Source organism: Anser brachyrhynchus (genome assembly GCF_964034855.1).
Source record: "Anser brachyrhynchus genome assembly, chromosome: 19".
In the NCBI taxonomy this organism is placed as follows: Eukaryota; Metazoa; Chordata; class Aves; order Anseriformes; family Anatidae; genus Anser; species Anser brachyrhynchus.
This window is the reverse complement of record NC_137712.1, coordinates 7,179,729-7,198,614: the sequence shown is the minus strand read 5'-3', so window position 1 is coordinate 7,198,614 and position 18,886 is coordinate 7,179,729. Positions and strand designations below refer to the sequence as shown.

At 48.6% G+C, this 18,886-nt stretch overlaps 1 protein-coding gene across 3 annotated transcripts in view; it reads left to right on the top strand.

Annotated features, from left to right (window-relative positions):
* The window catches only part of COL27A1 (collagen type XXVII alpha 1 chain), a 188,039-nt gene that overhangs the window by 42,115 nt on the left and 127,038 nt on the right, over nucleotides 1-18,886 (top strand). For all 3 annotated transcript variants that reach the window (XR_013941014.1, XM_080562480.1, XM_080562479.1), the window contains exons 4-5: nucleotides 5,538-5,608; nucleotides 10,453-11,888. Coding sequence is in view for 2 of the 3 variants with exons in the window: in XM_080562480.1 (XP_080418606.1) it covers nucleotides 5,538-5,608; nucleotides 10,453-11,888 (1,507 nt within the window). In the remaining variant the exon portion in view is untranslated. The remainder of the gene's footprint in view (nucleotides 1-5,537; nucleotides 5,609-10,452; nucleotides 11,889-18,886) is intronic.

The following is an 18,886-nucleotide window of genomic DNA, read 5'->3' as shown; positions in this document are numbered from 1 at the left end:
AAATGGAAACAATGGGGAATTCTATACAGCTCTGCCAAACCCCATTGACAAAATGAAGGAATGCAAAGGCATTTGTTGGAAGGACAAAAAAGGAGTTAGATGACAGATCACGCTTAGCACTTCTGTTTGCCGAGGGCTCCAGTTACTAGCTGCGGACACAAAGGGCAGGGCCGCAGTGAGTGCTGTCACTTCGCACGGCAGCAAAGCCAATAACCCGGGCAGTGATGGTGAGCAAAAGGAGGCCAAGCAGCACGTTGTCAGGAAAGATCCCGTGTTGTGGGAAGTTGCTGGGGGGTATCTGGAAGGGTGTTTGAGTCATCCCAGCCTCATCGGTCGGTCTTGCATCTAGCGATGAGGAAGCAGGTTGTCAGCAGCAGGAGCTCAAAGAAGCAATGAATACACGAGCTCTGGTTCCTGGTTAGGAGGACAGGGACCGGCACTTCGAACCCCATCAGCCCTTTGTCTGCAGGTATCAGCATAAACCCTCGGAAGAACAAAATGAGGTAGCTGCAGGAGGGAGGGTTGGCCACGCTGGTGTTTCGTCTCCACATGCTGTGTACGGCAGGTCTGCATTACCCCCATGGAGAAATGCTACGTGGAGCTGTAGGCACTGGGGAGCAAATACCAGGCCTTTATGCACCCACACCTTCCTTGTGCCTGGCTGAGCAGGCTGGGCTTGAGTCCTGCTGCAGTATCACTGCCAGGCACCGAGGTCCCTCCCCTCTGTGCCTGTGATTCCTCCCTTTCATCAGACCCGGACGGATCATTCTTCACTACCAGGGGCCTCCTCCTGAGGAAGCAGCAGCTTTTTCTGGTCCACAATTGCCAAAGCCTTGAGATAGACCTCTACAGGCACAGCTCTGAGTCTGTTTTCACCCTGAATTAAGATGAGATTTGGCAGAAATGGCACTGGAGAAAGCCTGGGAATCTGGGGGTTTGCACCCACGTTCCAAACCCTGGGGCAGGGTGGAGCGATTGGGATGTTCAGGACGTTTTAAAATGACCATGGAAACTTATCTATCTGGACCATATCTGCTTGTCTGTTTTCACCCTTTTCTTAAAACAAGCAAACAAAAAAAAAACAGTGTAGGTGCTGAATGGAGGTTAAAAGCGAATACAATTTCAGTCATCTCAGACACGTTCCCCATAGCATGCTGAGTTTTTCAGCAGAGCTTGGGTGCACCAGACAAAATCTTTGACTGGAAGTATAAACCAATATCTGGTTAATACTGCCAAAAAGGGATCTAGCACAGGACTATGCAGGGTCAGAACAGGGACATCTCATAATGATAGGTTCCCATCCCTTTCTCCTGAAACTGAGGGGGTGAGAGAAGAAATACCATAGTTTCCAGAAGCCCTGGAAAGAGAGAAGTCTGTTGTGCAAAGGGTGATCTAGTATGAAATGAGATTTCTACCTCAAAAAGCTGGGAGTGGAATCAATTCTATGGTGCAGTTTAAAATCTCAGTACGTAGGCTGTGATTTTTGTTTCCTGTTGACTGCCAGAACTGCTTGGGAGTCATACAAAAAGTCACCTACAGTCATGTGCACGGGATCTTAAACAACATCTATATTTTCTCTTGTTAAGAACTCTTGTTTGATCTACAGCTAGAAATGTAGATTTGCCTTCCTTGAAAAGCAATTTTCAGCATCCAGCTGGCTTTCTGGTCTTTTGGACAGGAAAAAAAAATACACCTGAGTGGAGGAGAGTGCGGGGGGAATTGTTTTTCCACTCTGCAAGAATGTTTGCAGTTACAAAGACATCTTGCACTGTAAATGAAGGCAAAAAAAAACCCACTGCTTTGGGCCCTTGTAACAATTTGTTCGGCTTTGACCCATCATCTACTCAAACAAGATGTAAAATAATTTGGACTTCCTCTTTTCGTTTTTTTCTAAAGCAAAACTTTTAATTAAAGAATGCTGAAATTGTGCCAACCAATTCCAGAAATTGTGAAGTGTAGAATTAGCTGATCAATAAGTGTTTTACAGATTGCGTCAGCTTTGTCAAACTTGCACTTTTTTATCGGTAATTCCCGACCAGGTTTGCTCTTGAGGTGTTGTATTGCTCTTGTCTTTAGATTCATCATAGTCCTTTTTTCCTCTGTTACAGAAGCCATTGGCTGTCAGGTAAGAACTGATACGTTCAGCAGGATCTTTTCTTTACTTCTGCTCTTGAGGCTGCCACCTGAATGTGACCGTACTGGGGCTGGGAGCAAGACACGCTCTGCACAAGCCACATGGAGCAGTGATAACTTCTGTAAGCCCCCCGCCACAACTTGCTGCTGCCAGAAGTCTGATTTTTAATATGCATTAAGAAGATAGCAAGTGAGTCTGCAAGCTGAGAACCCAGGGCAGAGTTTTGCTAATTAGTACACTAATTAGCAGTCGTGATTTCAGCAGATCTCCAGATTGGTTCTGAGCACCGCGTGCAGGGACCTCCAGGAGGTGCCAGCCCCAGCAGAAGTGGTGCCAGGACCTTTGGGTTGAGTTTTGTAGGAACTCCTCGGGGTGGTTTTTTCTAGCTGCTACCTGCACACCCCTGATTCTCACTGGGGAGGTGCTGAAGTCACCTCCAAGTCTGAGAAGTGATGCTGACAGCCTTTGCGCTTGTGTCCCTCTCTGTTGTCTCTTGCTTTCAACCCTGGACAGATCCCTGGGGTCTGCAAAAAGTAACGAAGCAAAATTTCTCTGGAGTCAGTAGCTTCAATTTGCTGTAAAGGGAATTTGTGTCTCCACTGGAAAACTTTTAGGGTTCACGTGAACCTACGTCGTAGGTGTTTAGGGGCACTTCTTCGCCTAGTAACTATAGCAGTGGGTTCCTCATTTGGGTATTCATAAGCCCTGTGCAATAAAGGAAATGAATGCCTCTAGTGGGTGCCTCTTGCTAGAGTTACTGTGGAAATCACCGCTTGTGGGAAGAAGCAGAGATAAAGGAAAGGTGCGTTTGATAGCTCTATAAAAGGAGAAAAGTCTTCCTTTACTATTGCTACTCAAACTGCTTATGCAATCCTGTTGCTGCAGAGTTGTAACGGAAAAAGAGCCTGCATTATAAAATCCTGCAATAATTAACAGCCCCATCAGTCACAGGTCTGCCATTTGGAAGCTGCTTTTGCTTTTTCCATTAAGTTGGTAAATTTTGCCAAAGTGTTTTTCTTCAGCGCTTTGGCACTCGGCCCCGCTCTCAGCTCGTACAGCATTGGCTGCGCGAGGGGTCCAGGAGCAGGGCTGGGGCCAGCTGGATCCCGTGCTGTGCATTCGTCTCCTTTATAGCCCCGGCGGTGTCACTGGAATGGAATTACGTGCTGGATTTTCCCTAAGGCTTGTTCTCCTTGCTGTGTTGGTCAACAGGAATTTTGGATGCAAGTTTGGGTGGTGAAGGTTCTCCCGCACCCCTCCGAACGCAGGTGGACTTGGGTTAGGTGTGTTGTGTGCACCAGGGTTTGTACAGAGCTGGACAAATCCAGTCCTCGACAGAGAAAAGGTGTTATTAATGCTTGGGTCTTCTGGCTTTGGAGCTGACGTTGTGTTGGTTGCCCCCTTCCCCTCGTGCTCTCATCGGGCAGTCGAACCCCGTTGCTGGCACCCGCTGCGGCCTTCGCTCCGTGCGCATGTGGGAGTTGAATCCGCGTCCTAACACTGTGATCCTTTGGAGGTGAGCACAGAAATGTAGGTCTTCTGTAAAGGGTATTTTAGCCTCTTTTAAGTCATAAAACGGTTTCAGCTAGAGCTGGCCATGAGGAGTCGTCATAATCTCTCTGCCTTCCTACTCCCCTTGAATGAGCAGGGCCAAGAGCTCTCCTGCACGCAGCCGTGTCTCCAGCCCCCAAGAGCTGTGTCCCATGGGATTTGATAGGCAGAAAACAGGCACATCACCCCAGCTGGAGGTCTCTTGAGTGCACCAAAGGTTTCCTGGTTAGCATATAGCTGGCTAAAGGACTCGGAGAAAGATTTGGCTACTCCACGCCGCTGTTCCTTCGTGCGTAAACTAAAGCAGGCCCAGAGCTCCTGAAATGTGCAGCCCAGAGTCAGGGTAATGGAAACAGCAAAAGAGTGATGTGCTTCATCTCATTTTTTTCCCAGCCGATGTGGGGCCACTCCAGTATTTTGTCCCTTCGAGCCTTAAAATATTAGTTAGTGGCTGGATTCCTGCATGGATTTTTGCATTCAAGGCCAGGTTTCCCTGCTGCTGTGTAAATCACAGTGGCTTCGTTTTAGCTGTGGGAAAGGGTCTCCTGCTCTAGGTGAGGATCTGGCCCAGGGTCTTGCATTGTCTCAGAGGATATTTTTTTTACGTAAAGCTGAGACTTGATGGCAGGAGAAGAGTGGTCTCTAATCCCATTTGATAAATGATTCCTCTCTGCCAGATCCAAAGAGAGGAGCAAGCTCCGCTTTGGCATCGCTTTGCAAACCCCGCTGTTCTCACTGGCTTGGCTGAAGTGAAGAGCAACCGGTGGGTGTCCCACACTGCTTTCTTCTGGCCGAGGACTTTCTGTAGTTTACTTTTTTTGTACTCAGTTCCTCCAGCTGCCTGATGCCCTTGCTGATCGAGCTGTTAAATCTCATCTCTCAAAGACAAGGGAATTCAATCTCCAAACTTTCCACTGACCATTTTAAGTGAGCTTAACCAAGGAGTTTCCTATGTTCGTTATTTGGCTACAAATCAAGGAAGTTGGCGGGGGAAAGGGGGCTTCAGCTGCCTTTCTGGTAAAACTTTTCCTCTCTGCTGCTGTTTTCAATGGCACTCTGAGGCTTAAAGTTTAGCTAAAACAGAAAGGTTTGCCCAGCTCCTTCTCAGACATGAAGGAGTCTGCAAGAGCACTGCACTTGGGAGCCTGCAGCTCTTGCTTTCTAAAACTTCCTGCCATACCAAACTAATGAGAAAGTCATTAGTGGCAATGGCATAGGGTGCAGAATGGCTAGAAGTTGTCCTCCACGTTTGTGTTGGTATAAAAACAGGAGTCAATCCCTGTAGCATTTTACATGTTCAGAATATTTTTAAGTACTTAGTAAAGCAACAGGACTCCGATCTTGTTTGCTGAGATGCAAGGGCAAGCAATCTGTCCCTGCGTGGCAGCCCCTTTCCTACCTGTGTCCTCACAGACATGCACATGTACTGCTGGCATGTCTTTTGGCCTTCCCATCTTGAACTATTTCTCCATCCTGTTGCATTTCTGCTGTCCTGTCCTAGGCAGGATGAGTGCCAGCAAGCAGCAGTAGTGAAAGGACTGCTGACCTGGCACTGGGGATGCTGTGACTAAAAACACCGGTCCGGTCCTCGTTCAGGATTTGATCAACAGCCTGTAACGCTGGTGGGAAAACCTCCCTCTGAATTCAGGGGGGGTTAGAGAACTTTGAAGCAGCAAAATGAAATCTCAGTCAGAAGCAGGCACCGTTCTGCTGAGCACCCGTTTCCTAGAGGCGTGTGAACACCGCCGTTGACTTCACTGGACTTGTGGTCCAGGAGAAGGCCTTTAACAGGGCTGTTTTCTGTTGCTAACATTGTAGAAACTCATTATTTTTTCTTCTTTTCCAATTCTAGGGGATTCTGCTTTGTCTGGACTGTGTTATGTTTTAGCTGGTTCCTGGGATTCACACAGGGAAATTCTGAAGGTAAATTGCACTTTTTTCCCCCCTCCTTTTTCAAACAAAGTAAGAGCCGAGGACTTCTGTATCAGTTTAGGACCATCATTTAATAATGCTTGAGCCTAGTGCACAGAATTAAGTGCATTTACTGCTGATCGTTGCAGTGATCCACATGATGTAGATGACACAGTTAACAGCTGGCAAAAGAACCGGGTTTTTACAGGTGATTACGTGCCCCCCAGGACTTTCAGAAGTGCCTGTCTGCCTGGTGGAACTGATGGGAATGAAGCCCTTCAGTGTATTTAAAATGTCACTGGCATCTACCTGCATTTGCTAGTACTTAACTGCTTTTAGGAAGTGCCCCTTGGGGTCGGGGCATTAAAGAATTAAGCATCTCTGGCAGACGGATTTTTCCTTGATTTGAATGCAACCCAGCCACACCTGGTGCAGACACGTGATGTTGTGCATACAGAAGTTATGGGAGTTCTAAAAGTAAAAGCAAATTTCAGGAAGAAATATCCCATGGGAGTGGCTGATAGGAGAATTACTACGTCTGGCTCGGTCCCTGTGCTGCAGGGAGAGAGCTCTATAGGGAGTGACCATGTATCTTCACCCCAGCTCCTCTAGGCATCCCCTCCCAACACTGGTGGAGACAGGACAAAAGGTTGGGCTACAATAATCAGTGACCCCGACGTGATGAGGTAGCTTCAGAGTCAACAAAAATAAAAAATAAATGCATCTTTTACAACTGATAGTGGTAGCTGAGCCTCTCTGCAACATCTGTTTGTCAGGGAGCCAGCCCTTAAAATAGCAACACCTCTTCCACGCGGATGTTTTACGCGGGTACATGCTGGAACTGAACAGCTTCCTGCAATCAGGAGACAACAATAAGTGGACTAGCAGGCTCCAGGGCTCTCCTCTCAGTCTCCAAAGCATGAAGGAAAAATAGAAAGTTGGTCAATGCTCAGCTGTAAGCCAGCCCATGGAGCACTTTTTACAGAAGAAAAAATAACATCCCTGCCATCAGTAATTTTGAAAAATGTAATATTTTCCGAATTCTGCTTCAATGCAAAAGAGGTGAACATCTGGCTGAATTACTTAGTCAAGCAGTTTTCAGAGCAAGTTTTATGTCAGCTCATAAAGAGGCAGAATAAATACTGTGTCTTGGCATCTCCTATTCAAGGAGGTTTTAATATGCTGTTTAGATTCATCTTTATCATGGGAGGAAAATGATGGATAATTATGGGATGGCGCCATCTTTTTTGATTGTTACCATCAATTCAAAGGAAACTCTTTCACTTCGCTCTTAGTGCATTACCTTAGTGTGGCAGATATCTCCCTTCTGAGATGCTTCTCCCGTGATAAAGGAATTACAAAGTCCTGCTCAATTTCCCCACAATCAGAGACGGGCTCTTCTGGGGACGAGAAAGCAAAACCTTCCAAGGAAGCAAAGGCTGTAAGGAAACCCTGGTGATTTGAGACTCTACTATCGCTCAGGATTTTTGAATGAGAGATTTACAAAAACAAATAAGAGCTTGTTCGTAGATGCGCATGAGGATGAAATGAAGCCAATGCTAGGGGCTATTGACAAGACCACAGTTATTGCTCTAAGGCTCAGAGATCTTCCTACACACTGGAAAATCAGGGAGCACCAAGGGTGAGTTTTCCCTAAGCATTACAAATCCAAACGATCATGAGGTTAGTGAGTTCGTCTGATGCGCACTGACTAAGGGTCTGGGCAGTGATTTTTGGAAATGTAGCATTTGTTCAACCCAGTTTTAGTTGTGGGCATCAGATCTCAGCTGCTGGAATCCAGGAAGCTGCGAATTATTTCTCTCCTGCCTTTTGGCTTCTTCTTTCTTTATAAAGATTTTTATGTAGGGAAAGGGGGAGGGAGAGAAGGGCGAAGGGTAGCAATAAAACTCTTTATCCCCTCTTTCAGAGGTGATCATGTGCTTGTTTAGGAATCTCTGTGTATCTTGCTTCATGCACAGAGTCTGGTAGAAAAGTTTTCCCCGGTTGCTCAAGTGTTGCTACAGGAATGCTGCAGCGAGGTTTGAGGCACCTGGGAGCAGGCAGCTCTAAGTGAATGGATTTTTTTAAATAATGTGTTTTGATGGAAAAATCTACAGAGGAAAAAAAATGGAAGGAGGAAAAAATGCTTTGCTAAACTTGGAGCTATTTAAAGAAGCCACAATTACCTTGCATTTTACGTTAGTCGATGACATCCCGTCATCCCTGGAGACATGCCCCACCATCCCTGGGCTGTCGGCATGGGACACGGAGGCAGACGGGCTGGGTGCACAGGAGTCCAGAGCTGTGTGCCTGGACCTGGGGCTGGAAAATCCACATCCCTGTCCTGTATGAGGTCTGTTTAAATCAGGCTTTGCGTAGGCATCTAGAATTTGGCTCTACCTTTGTGGGTTTTCAGGGAGAGGAGAGGTTGAGTCGTGCTTTTTTTCCTTTTCCTTAAGCACTGTTTGGTGCAGTTGCTAACAAAGCAGCTGGATTGGTATTGCAAACAGCAGCGGCATCCTTTGAGCAGGGAAACATCCTTACATCTTTGCACAGCAGCTACCGAATGAATAGCTCTCAGAGTGTAAAGCTTCTCTGCCTAGCAGAGACACACCGCAGTCTGTCTCTGGGAGTGAACCTAAAAATACATGTAGAAATTGGAAGCTGGAGTCTAGCTCCCAGCTTAAGCAGTAAATTTAGTTCCTTAGGGCTAAATCCTGGTGCCTTTGAAGTCTGTGGCAAAGGTCCCACTTGACTTTGCTAGAGCCATGCCTTGGCCTTTACAGTTTCATGGGCTCTGGGAACAATCCAGCTTGAAGACGCTGCTGTGATTCCTGTGTTCAGTGGAGAGAGAGGAAAGTGCTACCTTTGTGGGGTGAGGGACAGCCCTGTAGAGCAATATGGCAGAAAAACAGTGGGGGACCAAGGATTTCTTAGTACAGAAGTACTGTTACTAACACTTGAACATGCTGTGCACTAAATTATCCTCTCTTTATGGAGTGGGAAAATATCTGTCCCCTTGCACATCTGTCTGACACATCTTCTCCAGGATAGTCTCTGCGAGAGAATGAGTCAAGCTGTCTTGAAAAAGGGAAGTGGGAATAAAGCTGATCTCAGACAAAGAAAATATTGATTGACTTGTTCTTGCATACAGAAATGGCCATTGTTTTTGCCAAAGACAAGGAACAGAGGTTTTCTTGCTATTCTCCTCCCTTCCTGACCAGAGACATTACAGGCCTCAGACTGGCTTGAGTCTACAGCCCCTCTGGCCAAAAGTGAGGATGTCTTTCTAGTGCCGGTTCTCCAAATATTGAGAATTGTGCTGAATATTTAATAGTCGAGGGTAAAAGCGGCCAAATTCCAAGGCCCCTCTAGAAAAGCAGCTTTTTTTTTTCTCCTTTGGACAACCTTTGGTTTGCTTTTTCTTTTAATATAGGAAAAGTGCAGTCTCCTGATGTTAACTGATGTGCAGCCATAATTGGCACTGCTGCACTTCTGATTGTTAAATTCTTACCTTGAGAGATCAGGGTTTGGATTGCACAGCCCAGGCAAGCAGCCTGCTCAGGCTGGCTTCCCCAAAGAGAGCTTAAATGCAAGAGTTAGCTGGTTATCGGGTAACGGGGATTGCGTTTGGGCAGGGAGGAGGGAAGGCGATAGAGCTATCCTAGCTCATTTTAACAGTGATTGCATCACGTTAATCATCATCGCCTTACCTTCATCTGTCTTCACCATGTGGTTGCTATCTTTTATTAGACTAAATGCTAGAGCTGGAATAAGAGAACGAGATTTTGGGCACATGGAGCCCTTTTTTCAGGTCTGGGCATATTTACCTTCGCAGCATTTCTCGCATGGACCTGAGCATCTTCCCCAGTTAAGTAGCTGTGCTGAAGCTGCAGCCAGCTGGCTCCAGTCTGCATTGCTGTTGCCTGCTAAGCTGCTTTGGACTCCAAGCTGTGTGACTCCTGTTAGACCTCAGGGCCAGGAACCAGAGGACTCTGCTTGTATGTCTGCTGCAGGCTTCTCCCAGCATCAGCAGCCAAAGATGGGTGCCTCTGGGCAGCAAGCGTCCTGTCCTCCCTTGGACAATGCACCCAGCTCCGAGGTGATGTGCTGGAGGCGACTCCTACCTGCTCAGTGGCAGCTAGTTTCTCTGCTCTCCACAAATAAGCTTGGTTCCTCCAACTTATTTTAATAATTTAAAGTTGTAAGATGATCCTCTGGGAAAAAAAGCACTGCTGTTAAGAACCTTAAGCAGTTCAGTGAAATCTAGGTGCAATTTTTTCATGCTGGGAGGCACCTTTGCTTCCCTAAACTCTCCAGAGTCTCTAAGATCAAAAGCTGCTGCTTACTAATCTGGAGAGACAGATACAAGGCTTTTGCTCCCTTTGAAAGTTCTATTCCTTGCCTTCTGGGGATAGAACATGTTGCAATCCCAGCTCAGTCTGTTCAAATTCCTTTCCAGCTGTGTGGTCAGTACTCAAAATTAAATCCCAGAGAAGTGGAGTTGGTGCTCAGTGGGAAATTTCCTCGCAGTGAGGTCAGCTCCCTCCAGAACGTCTGGAGCTGGTCTCTGGTGGGACAGGACAGCTCACCAGATGCACCATGGGGCTGATGCATTTTGGCGACTGTTGATGACCAAGTTGAGCATGCACTTGCTCTTCACGCTCTGTGCAGGAAGAAGAGTTATGCCCTCTCTATTCTGATTACTTGAACATATTTGTGTTAGAGGATGGTTGGGGTTTCCTGAAACCTGTTGCACGTTTGCATGGACTGGCTTGACCCCTCGTAGACGTCTCACGTGGATCCAGCCCTTGGGTGGCTCACCAACTGACATGTTCTTTGCACTTCCCTTTCAGATGTGGATGTTCTTCAGAGGCTGGGCCTGGCAGGGAGAAGGCTGTCGAGCGGATGGTCCTCGTCACGTGCAGTTCCTCAAGGGGTCATTCCTTTCAAATCAGGGGTCATCTTCACTCAGCGAGCGCGTGTCGAAGCACCGATCAGCACCATCCTGCCTGCAGGCTCCAGCATTGACTTGCTCCTAGTGCTGAGCCTGTGCTCCCACCGCATCAACAATGCTTTTCTCTTTGCTGTCAAGAGCAAAAAGAAAAAACTGCAGCTGGGGGTCCAGTTTGTGCCTGGGAAGATCATAGTATACGTAGGCCACAAGCGCTCTGTATATTTTGATTACAATGTTCACGATGGCCAGTGGCACAATATGGCCATCGATATCCGTGGCCAGACAGTCACTTTATTTACTTCTTGTGGGAAGCACAGAGTACATGCGGATTTGCATTTTAAAAAGGACGAGGCATTGGATCCACATGGGTCTTTCCTCTTTGGGAAGATTAACCAGCACTCCGTGCAGTTTGAAGGAGCCATCTGCCAGTTTGATATTTATCCTTCTGCCAAGGCAGCTCATCATTACTGTAAATACCTGAAAAAACAGTGCAGGCAAGCAGATACCTACCGGCCGAACCTGCCCCCCCTCATCCCCATCCTGCCCAGGGACCCCAGTGCCTCCCCAAGTACCCCACAGCATATGGAGCCCTTGCTTCAGGGTCTGAAGAACTTGACCACTGCCACCCCATCGCTGGCGTTCGGCAGGGTCACAGCATCCCTCAAGACTCGGGGTTCTGGTGCAACAACCGCTGCGTTGGTCTCGTCCCCTCTGCCAAGACTGACAACCAAAGCCACGAAGGTCACAGTGGCCCCGTCTCCTGTCCCATCGAGTACCGAGACGCAGCCACTCACTCGTTCTCTGCCTCGGGGGACAGTGACGACCCTCAGGGTGTCCCGGCCCACTCCCAGCACGCGGATGGAGAAAACTCCCCTCCCCACTGCCAAAAAGGCCCCACCAGCAAGCCAGAGCCCTGCCACGGCCGGCAGGAAGGAGTCCAAGCAAGAGACCAAAAAGAAGATCAACCAAAAACCGACCATCGAGTCCTCGGAAGCACCCAGTACTGTAAAGCCCACGAGGAGGAGGATCGATAACACAACCAGCAGCGTCCACTTTGTCACCCTAAAGCAAACCCCGCAGACCCCAAGCAACGGGCTCCTTCCAAAGAAGCACGTGTCGCCCCCCACCAGGAAGGTGGATCCCAGCAGTGTCCCTCTGGTGTACGCCAAATCACCCCTGGGGTCTGCCCGTCCCGTCTCCAGAGCCCGGGCACAGGCCTTCAACCTCACCACCCCAGCTGCGACCGATGGCTATCAAATCTTTGACCCCCTTGGACCCACTCCGTTTCCATTTTTAGTGGGATTTCCAGGAGTGAAAGGAGAGAGGGGACCCCAGGTAAGTTCAAGCTCTTAATAACTCGTCCCAGTCCCAGCTCAGCTGACTGGTTGGCACACCATAACCTACAGGGCTTTCTGTACATCTTTGTGGAATGTGGCAACACAAAATAGTAGCCAAGCACTGTTATCTCTCTGATGATAGATTTAACGCGTATCTCAGTGTAAGCATTGGTGCTCCGTGAAGGCAGATGTCCCCTAAAAGTTGGTCATTGAAGTTGTTGCTTAATGTTAGTTTAAAAACAAAAAGGAAATCCCGTCCTCCTTCCTACAAATTGCTCATTACATTTCTGATGGCCAGGCTGGGGTTCTGCTGCACAGCCCTGGTTTTACTCAGGGTGCCCTTTACTTCCCCCCCAAAAATCTAGATGCCTCAAAATGGGCCACAAATTAACTCTTTCTTAACCCTGGTTATTAATTTGTATTGTTCCTGAAATTCACATTTCCAGAAAAGTGCACTATTCAGCAAATACAGAGGTTGCTTCAGGAGTTGTTGTGCATTTTTTTTAACAAACCCTTCTCTATTCTTATGCTGTAAATTATTTTTAATATAGTTCTTAAAACGTGCAGCAAGCTTCCTTTATAAATTTAACTACTGCATTCCACGCTCAATAACCACTCTCAGGGTGTGTGTCTTGGCCATCAGAAGAGCGTTCACATGTTTTGTAATGCTAAAAGCAGTCAGGCCACACTAATTATCTGCTAACATGTTTTTTTTTAATGCAAGAATGCAAACAGGATCTTTAATCTGGCCAACATTCAGGAGGATTTGGTGTTCCAACCCAAGCCTTTTGCTATACTGTGTATACGAGGGGGTTGTACATGTATAATAAGTTTCTCCCAGACAGACTTTGGTTGCCAAGTTCCAGCCTAGAGCAAATTTTTACAGCTGACTTCTTAAAATAGTGAAAGAAGGGTTTACAATGGAAAATTTGAGACTAGCTTAAGGAACACAATCAACAGCACTTGTGTCTGCAGATGAGCTGCTCGTTGTTGCGAGTAACACCTAAAATGCAAAGGTTGTGTTTTGCTAAGCCCTCGATGAGTGCTTATCCCCAAGGTTTGTGTCTCCTACCATTCACATTTCGAAGCAGCACCTTGGCTCTCTCCTGTAGGGAAGGATGCCTGACTTCACAGGCACGTCCCCTTGTAGTCGTTGTGCTTGGAGTTTTGCTAAATCCCTGAGTACACAGAGGGAGCCTCAGCACTTCTGTCTGTGGGCAGTTTTCTCTGTTTCATGGGGATGCATTTCAGGCATCTTTACAAGAGCAGAAGTTCAGCAGTTGTGAACTGCTCCTAAAACACCATTACCTGTACCGGGCACGGCTGTGTGGCCTGCTCTGAGCTCTGAAATCCCAAACTTCTTGCCCTACAAGTGTTACGAGGCTGACCAAGCTCCAAGCCCCCACTTCCCCCAGCAATTTAAAGAGCGAATTATTGAACTGGAGTGGAAAATCCCTCTCAGCTTGTGAATCATTGCAAAGAAAGTGATTCGGGCTGAGGGAAGAGATGGCAGGCTTTTTCCATCTGCTCTGGGAACAACTGGAATCCTGAAGCAAGGCAGAGGAGAACATCTTGACGCGCTGCCTGCCCTTATCCTCTCTGGCTGCTGGAAACCGAGCCGGCACTTAGGGAGGGAGAGGTTACGGCTCGGCTGGGGCTGGCGGCCACACGGTGCTCGATAGCAGCTGTGACTCACATCGCTGCACCACGCTTCCCTGAACGTCTCTGACGTGGGAAGGGAAAGAGGAGAAAGGACCAGAATCGGGATGAGGAAATTAATGTAGCGCTCCCATGGCCAGACGAGCGTGTTTCAGAGCAAGCGGTGATAAATGCTCCGTGCTTGAGTAATTACCTGGCACCGTCCTCGTGCTGTTGGGCAGGCGTTTGTGGTGAGGTCAGTGCAGCCCTTCCTGGCCTGGGGGCGATGCCGCAGCCCTGGATGGGGCAGGTTGTGGGCTGGGACCTGACGCGTGAAGTCTGGTGCAAGGGTGGGAGGACAAGGCGATTAATTCGCTTGTCTGCTTGTGCTGCCTGGTACGAGGTCTTTTCGAGACCCTGTGAAGACTTCAGGTATCGCACTGCAGGCAGACAGGGGTGTAGGAAAAGCTTTTCAGCACGGGCTGGGGACATCTTGGCTGTGATCTGCGTGCCGAGGCGGACTGGCAGCCCCCTGCCTCTCCGGCTTTCTGCCAGGAGAGGAGATAGGACCGTCTTTCATCCAAATCGTCCCAAAATCAGGGTGTGATTGACAGATGGGGACGAGGCAGCGATGACTCAGGCGCTGTGGTCTCTGTGCAGTTTGTGAACGGTCCCAAAATAACTGCGGTACAACCTCAGCCACGCAGAGGGGCCCCTTCCCCACGGCCGAGGGACGTGTCTACGTGGTCAGAGGAATACAAGCAAGGGGCTAAGGGGGATATCTTCACCTGGTAGTAAAAGGCAGTGCCATCTGTGGATTAATCTGGCCTAAAAGACCACCACGGTGCTGTGCAACAGGAAACGGAGGCACTGTCCCACATGCAGAGCATTAATGCTTCAGGAATGTTGGGTTTTCTGGGTAGCCAGAGGAGGGAGGATAAAATGCTCTTTTTTAAAAAAAAAGAAGCAAAATTGCTTGGGAACCATTAATAACCACAAGCATTTGGGATCTCTGCTCTGAATCTCTTCTGGAGAGGAGAGGAATGGTGCAAAGAGCCCCCAGGCCTGGCGCTAGGGCTGTAGCTCAGCACTGACTCAGCACCTGGCAGGCGTCCTGCTGCGTGTCCCCGTGGTCCCCACAGCAGCCCCGCGGGCATCGCTCGGGTCTTGGGGTCCTGCGTGGGGCGGGCAGCCTGCAGCGTGCCCCCAGCACATGACTTGGACAGCCGTGAAAGGAGAAAAGACAAAGTTGTGTTTCAGGGGCAGCATCTCCAGCCCTGGCGAGGCTGCGATACGTTTTCAGTCCTGCCATGGAAGGGGTGGTGTTGGCTGGCTGGGGCTGGGGCTATTGCAGCAGCGGGCTTGTTGGGGGGGCATATGGGGCTGCAGCCCCTTCCCCTGCCCACCAGCAGGGATGCTTGTGCTCCGGGCATGCTGTAGAGCTGCAGCAACCCCTTGCCCTGGTGCAGCCGGGGTCTAGCTGGGCTGCGTGTAGCATACCCAAGTGAGCATGCTTATCAGACACATAGCAGCGCCGGCAGCCCCAGTCTGCACGGCCAGGTCCCCGCGTCCGAACCCCGGTGGCAGCAGCCCAGACAGGTGTGGCGGGACGCTGGCAGGCAGCGTCATTGCACAGGCAGATGTTTCTGAGCCCGTCCCAAGTCTAGACTGCTCCAGCTGCCATCTTCCGCATGAGCAGTTTGTCTTGGAGCCCGGCTGCTTTTGTAGAGCAGCAGTCCTTGCCAATTCAATCAGCGTGGAGGGGAGAGAGAGGTGATTGGGAACGCTGATAAAATATGAAGTGCCTATTTCCAGTCCTCCTTGTACCAGAAAAAGCTGCTCAGGCTGACAGTCTATGATAAATTAAGGAACACACAATGTGTTTGAATGTCTCTTAATGAATGAGTCATGTTTTCTTCTGAAAAAAAAAAAAAAAAGAAATTGCATGCTTTGTATAATACATGGGAAAAGTTTTAGCTTCACTTATGCAGTTGGATCATAATTTTTTGCTAATTTAACCAGAATTATCCCCAAAGGGAAAAAATCTTGTAGGCAAATGACTAAACATCAGAGAGCTCTTACGTACGTAAGACAAAGTTCATTTTGAAGAGTAGTCATTGAGAGTGTGACTGAGATAGATGTACTGCAAAGGATGTAGGGATGTGTTATATGGATATATATATAGTTATTTTATAAAACTCTAAATATAGAAAGTGAGTGACAGAGAATGGGATCCCTCTATTTCTTCACACCGCTTCAGACTTCCTTCCAGGGTCTGGGATTGCTTGAGACTCTGGATTTCTCATGCAAAGTCTGTTCCTGAAATGTCTGTAGAAAAGCTGCTTTCATCAAGCTGGAACCCAAATATTTTTCTATGTATTGTGCTGCCATTGCTATGAGGAATCCAGTTGTGGACAAGGACTTTTCTGAGAGAGATGTTGCCCAGACCCAGAATAAACATCTCTTTCTTGCGGAAATCGTATTACAGGACTGGCTTCCCACCAACGTCATGGTTTCTGCCAGAATTTCGAGGGCTTTTGTTTATAGCCTGGTTGAAACCCAGATGTGTCCAAATTATAAAATAATAAACCTGCCTTGGAGAAGAACATGACCAAAGTGCTGGACTTTTTTCTCCGAGCCTCCAGATCTGTTTCAGGCAGTGCTTCATGCTGGGTTTTGGTTCAGGTCTTGTCTGCTTCCCTGCGGAGTGCCTGGCAAGGGCAGGGAGGTGAGGAGGGGCTGGTGTGGCTTTTGGGATGAGCTCTTCTCCTCTTCTGTTCTCCTGAGCAGGGAATTTCTAATTCTAGTGCTGCCCCTGCAGCTGCTCAGTCCCTCTGTGCTGCTGCTTTCCGGATGTTCAAGGCTAAGCAGTGGATTTGGGGCAGTGGCCTGGCATGTGAAATGTGCCTCGTCGTCCTCCAGGAAGAAAAGGCAGGTTCTCTGTCTGCAGGGATAAATAACGTCACTGCTCGGGGTGCCAACCTGGGGAGAAGCTTTCAATGCATTTTCTGAATTCGCTTTTAAGGTGACTTTACTACACGTGTTAATATCTGAGTCGGAGGAGTGTTGCCTCCTCTCTCTCCTGTTTGCGCACAGCAGCGTGCCCAGCTCTGAAATGCAGCCATTTCTGGGATAAAGGGGAATGGAGCCACTGGTGCTGAGCATGGGAGGCAGAAGTACAGTGGAAAGACCCTAAAATTACAGATATGTCAGGCCGTCAGCGTGCTCTGGAATGTGAGCTGAATCGTGTCCTGGGCGGTCATCAGCTATTTACTGCTAGGCTGAGTACCTGGCCCTGGGGAAACTGTTACAGAAATACTTTGCTAGCTGAGCAATTCGAATCAGTAATCATCCAAAAGGAAGAGAGTCATTTCCCAAACCACCAACACCGATTCTGTACTGATTATGCTTTCCTCGAAGCCCTCCCCAGACAGGCTCAGCCTTGCTCAGGTTCTGAGACCCGAAGACACCTCGAGGTGGCTGCTGGGTGCTGCAGAGGGAGCCCTGAGGAGGGTCATGGTGTGGGAAGGGCAGGGGGATGAACGGGCTGATCTCAGCAGCAGGAGGGAACGGTGAGATTTCGCTTGTCCTCAGGGCCCGATGTATTTCACTTTCAGACAACCTAGCTTAATTTGCAATTTGAAGCTCAAAAAGCTAAGAAAAAAAGTCCTTTTTTTGAGCCAGAAAGTTTCCCAGCAGCAGCTTAGAATAAATCCCATAATCATTTGGTGGGATCAGGCATCGTTGCTAATGCTACCGTGGGAAACTGAGAAGGGTTAAACTTCCATGTGGCTGCCACGAGCTGCTCCACGGAGCTGTTCAGGCTGGTTAACAGCTCTGCTGCTTGGCTTGAGAAGAGAGAGTATCTGCTTCTGCCACGTTTCTCCTTGATCTCCCATTTTGCTTCGTTTGATAGCGGGGTGTGTGTTCCCTGCCACCAGTTTGCAGCAAGGAGCAGGCAAGAAGCCAGGGAGCCAAGACCCAAGGTGCGAGGAACGGCAGCTTGCTGCTGTGATCCTGTGATACTGGGAGGCTGTCGCCTGCGCTGGTCTTGCAGAGCATCCGTGCAGTGGGAGGGCAGGAGGAGTGGTGTGCTCCTCCAGCGGCCAGGCAAGGGAAACTCTGCCTCTCCGAGCCCTTCCCACTGCTCGCAGTGGGCTTCCCCAGGGATGCTCTCAAGGGTTACGATGGAAAAGGTGCACACAGGCTCTGTTTGGCTCATTTAATGCTTCCCCGCATCCCCGCAGCGGGGTGAGGATGGAGTGTGGGGACTGCCTGGGCGCTACCTGCAGGCAGAGCCCGGCTCCTGCTGTGTGGTGGCTCGTGGATGGATGTCTCCCGCTCTTGGTGTCTCGGAGCCTTGCGTTTTAAGTGGGACAGCATCCATCGTGTGTAAGTAGTTGGGCTCTGATCCAGCCTTATTCTTCTCTGGCTGCCTCTACAGATGTGCATTTTTCTGCGTGTGTGTTTCAGCACTGCTCTCCCCAGGCAAAGCCAGTTGTCTGACGTGGGCCTCGTGTTTGAAAACCAGAGCTGGATGACACAGAGCCTTATGTATGGGGCACAGGGCAGAGGAGAGTGAGTCACGAGGAAGGCACGGTACGTGTCCTGTCCAGTCCAGCTACCAAGAAACCACACGAGAAATCAGAGCGTGGCCTCGCAGTGTGTCAAGTTTTACAACTACACATGTTCATCCAGCTACCCCCATCATCTCCACCTTGCCTTGCTTATTTATCTGTGGTCACACTCTTGCCCTATGCATATTTACCATGGAGTTCTGACACCTTGTAGTTGCTCATCCCACAATCACCTTATTCCTCTTACCCTTCACGAGAGGAAAAAAGGGTGAAGGAAAGGCAGCAAATTAAACCGAAGCAAAGTGGAAAGGGCCCCAGAACTGGGGACTGCTCTTACTGTGCTATATGCTAACTCCGTATCCCTGCTCCAGTGCAGGTGTTAACTCTCTGTATTTTTATGTTAGCTTCAGTGTGTTCTGAACAGCGCACGTTTTTGGAGAACATTTTAACTCAAGTGGCCAAGTGCAATTGCAGCTGTTTTTAGCAGGAAGGTAGAAGAGGTCACCTCGAGTCTGGTATGCAGGAACACATTTCTCAGGCAGTTGCATCTTCTCTTTTACATATCCCTTTAGGGGTGAAGATTTTGGATGGAGAAGAAGTTAAGGACTTGAATTAATCTTTGGTAAACTCCATTAACTGTCACTACATCAGTTGCATTGCATTCATCTTCTGATAGTTATCTTCCCAACTGAAAGGGCAAGGGGATTTTTTTAATAAAAGCCTGGATTCTGGAGCACAATTATGTATGGGGCTTAAAAAAACAGCACAATTGCGTCTATTT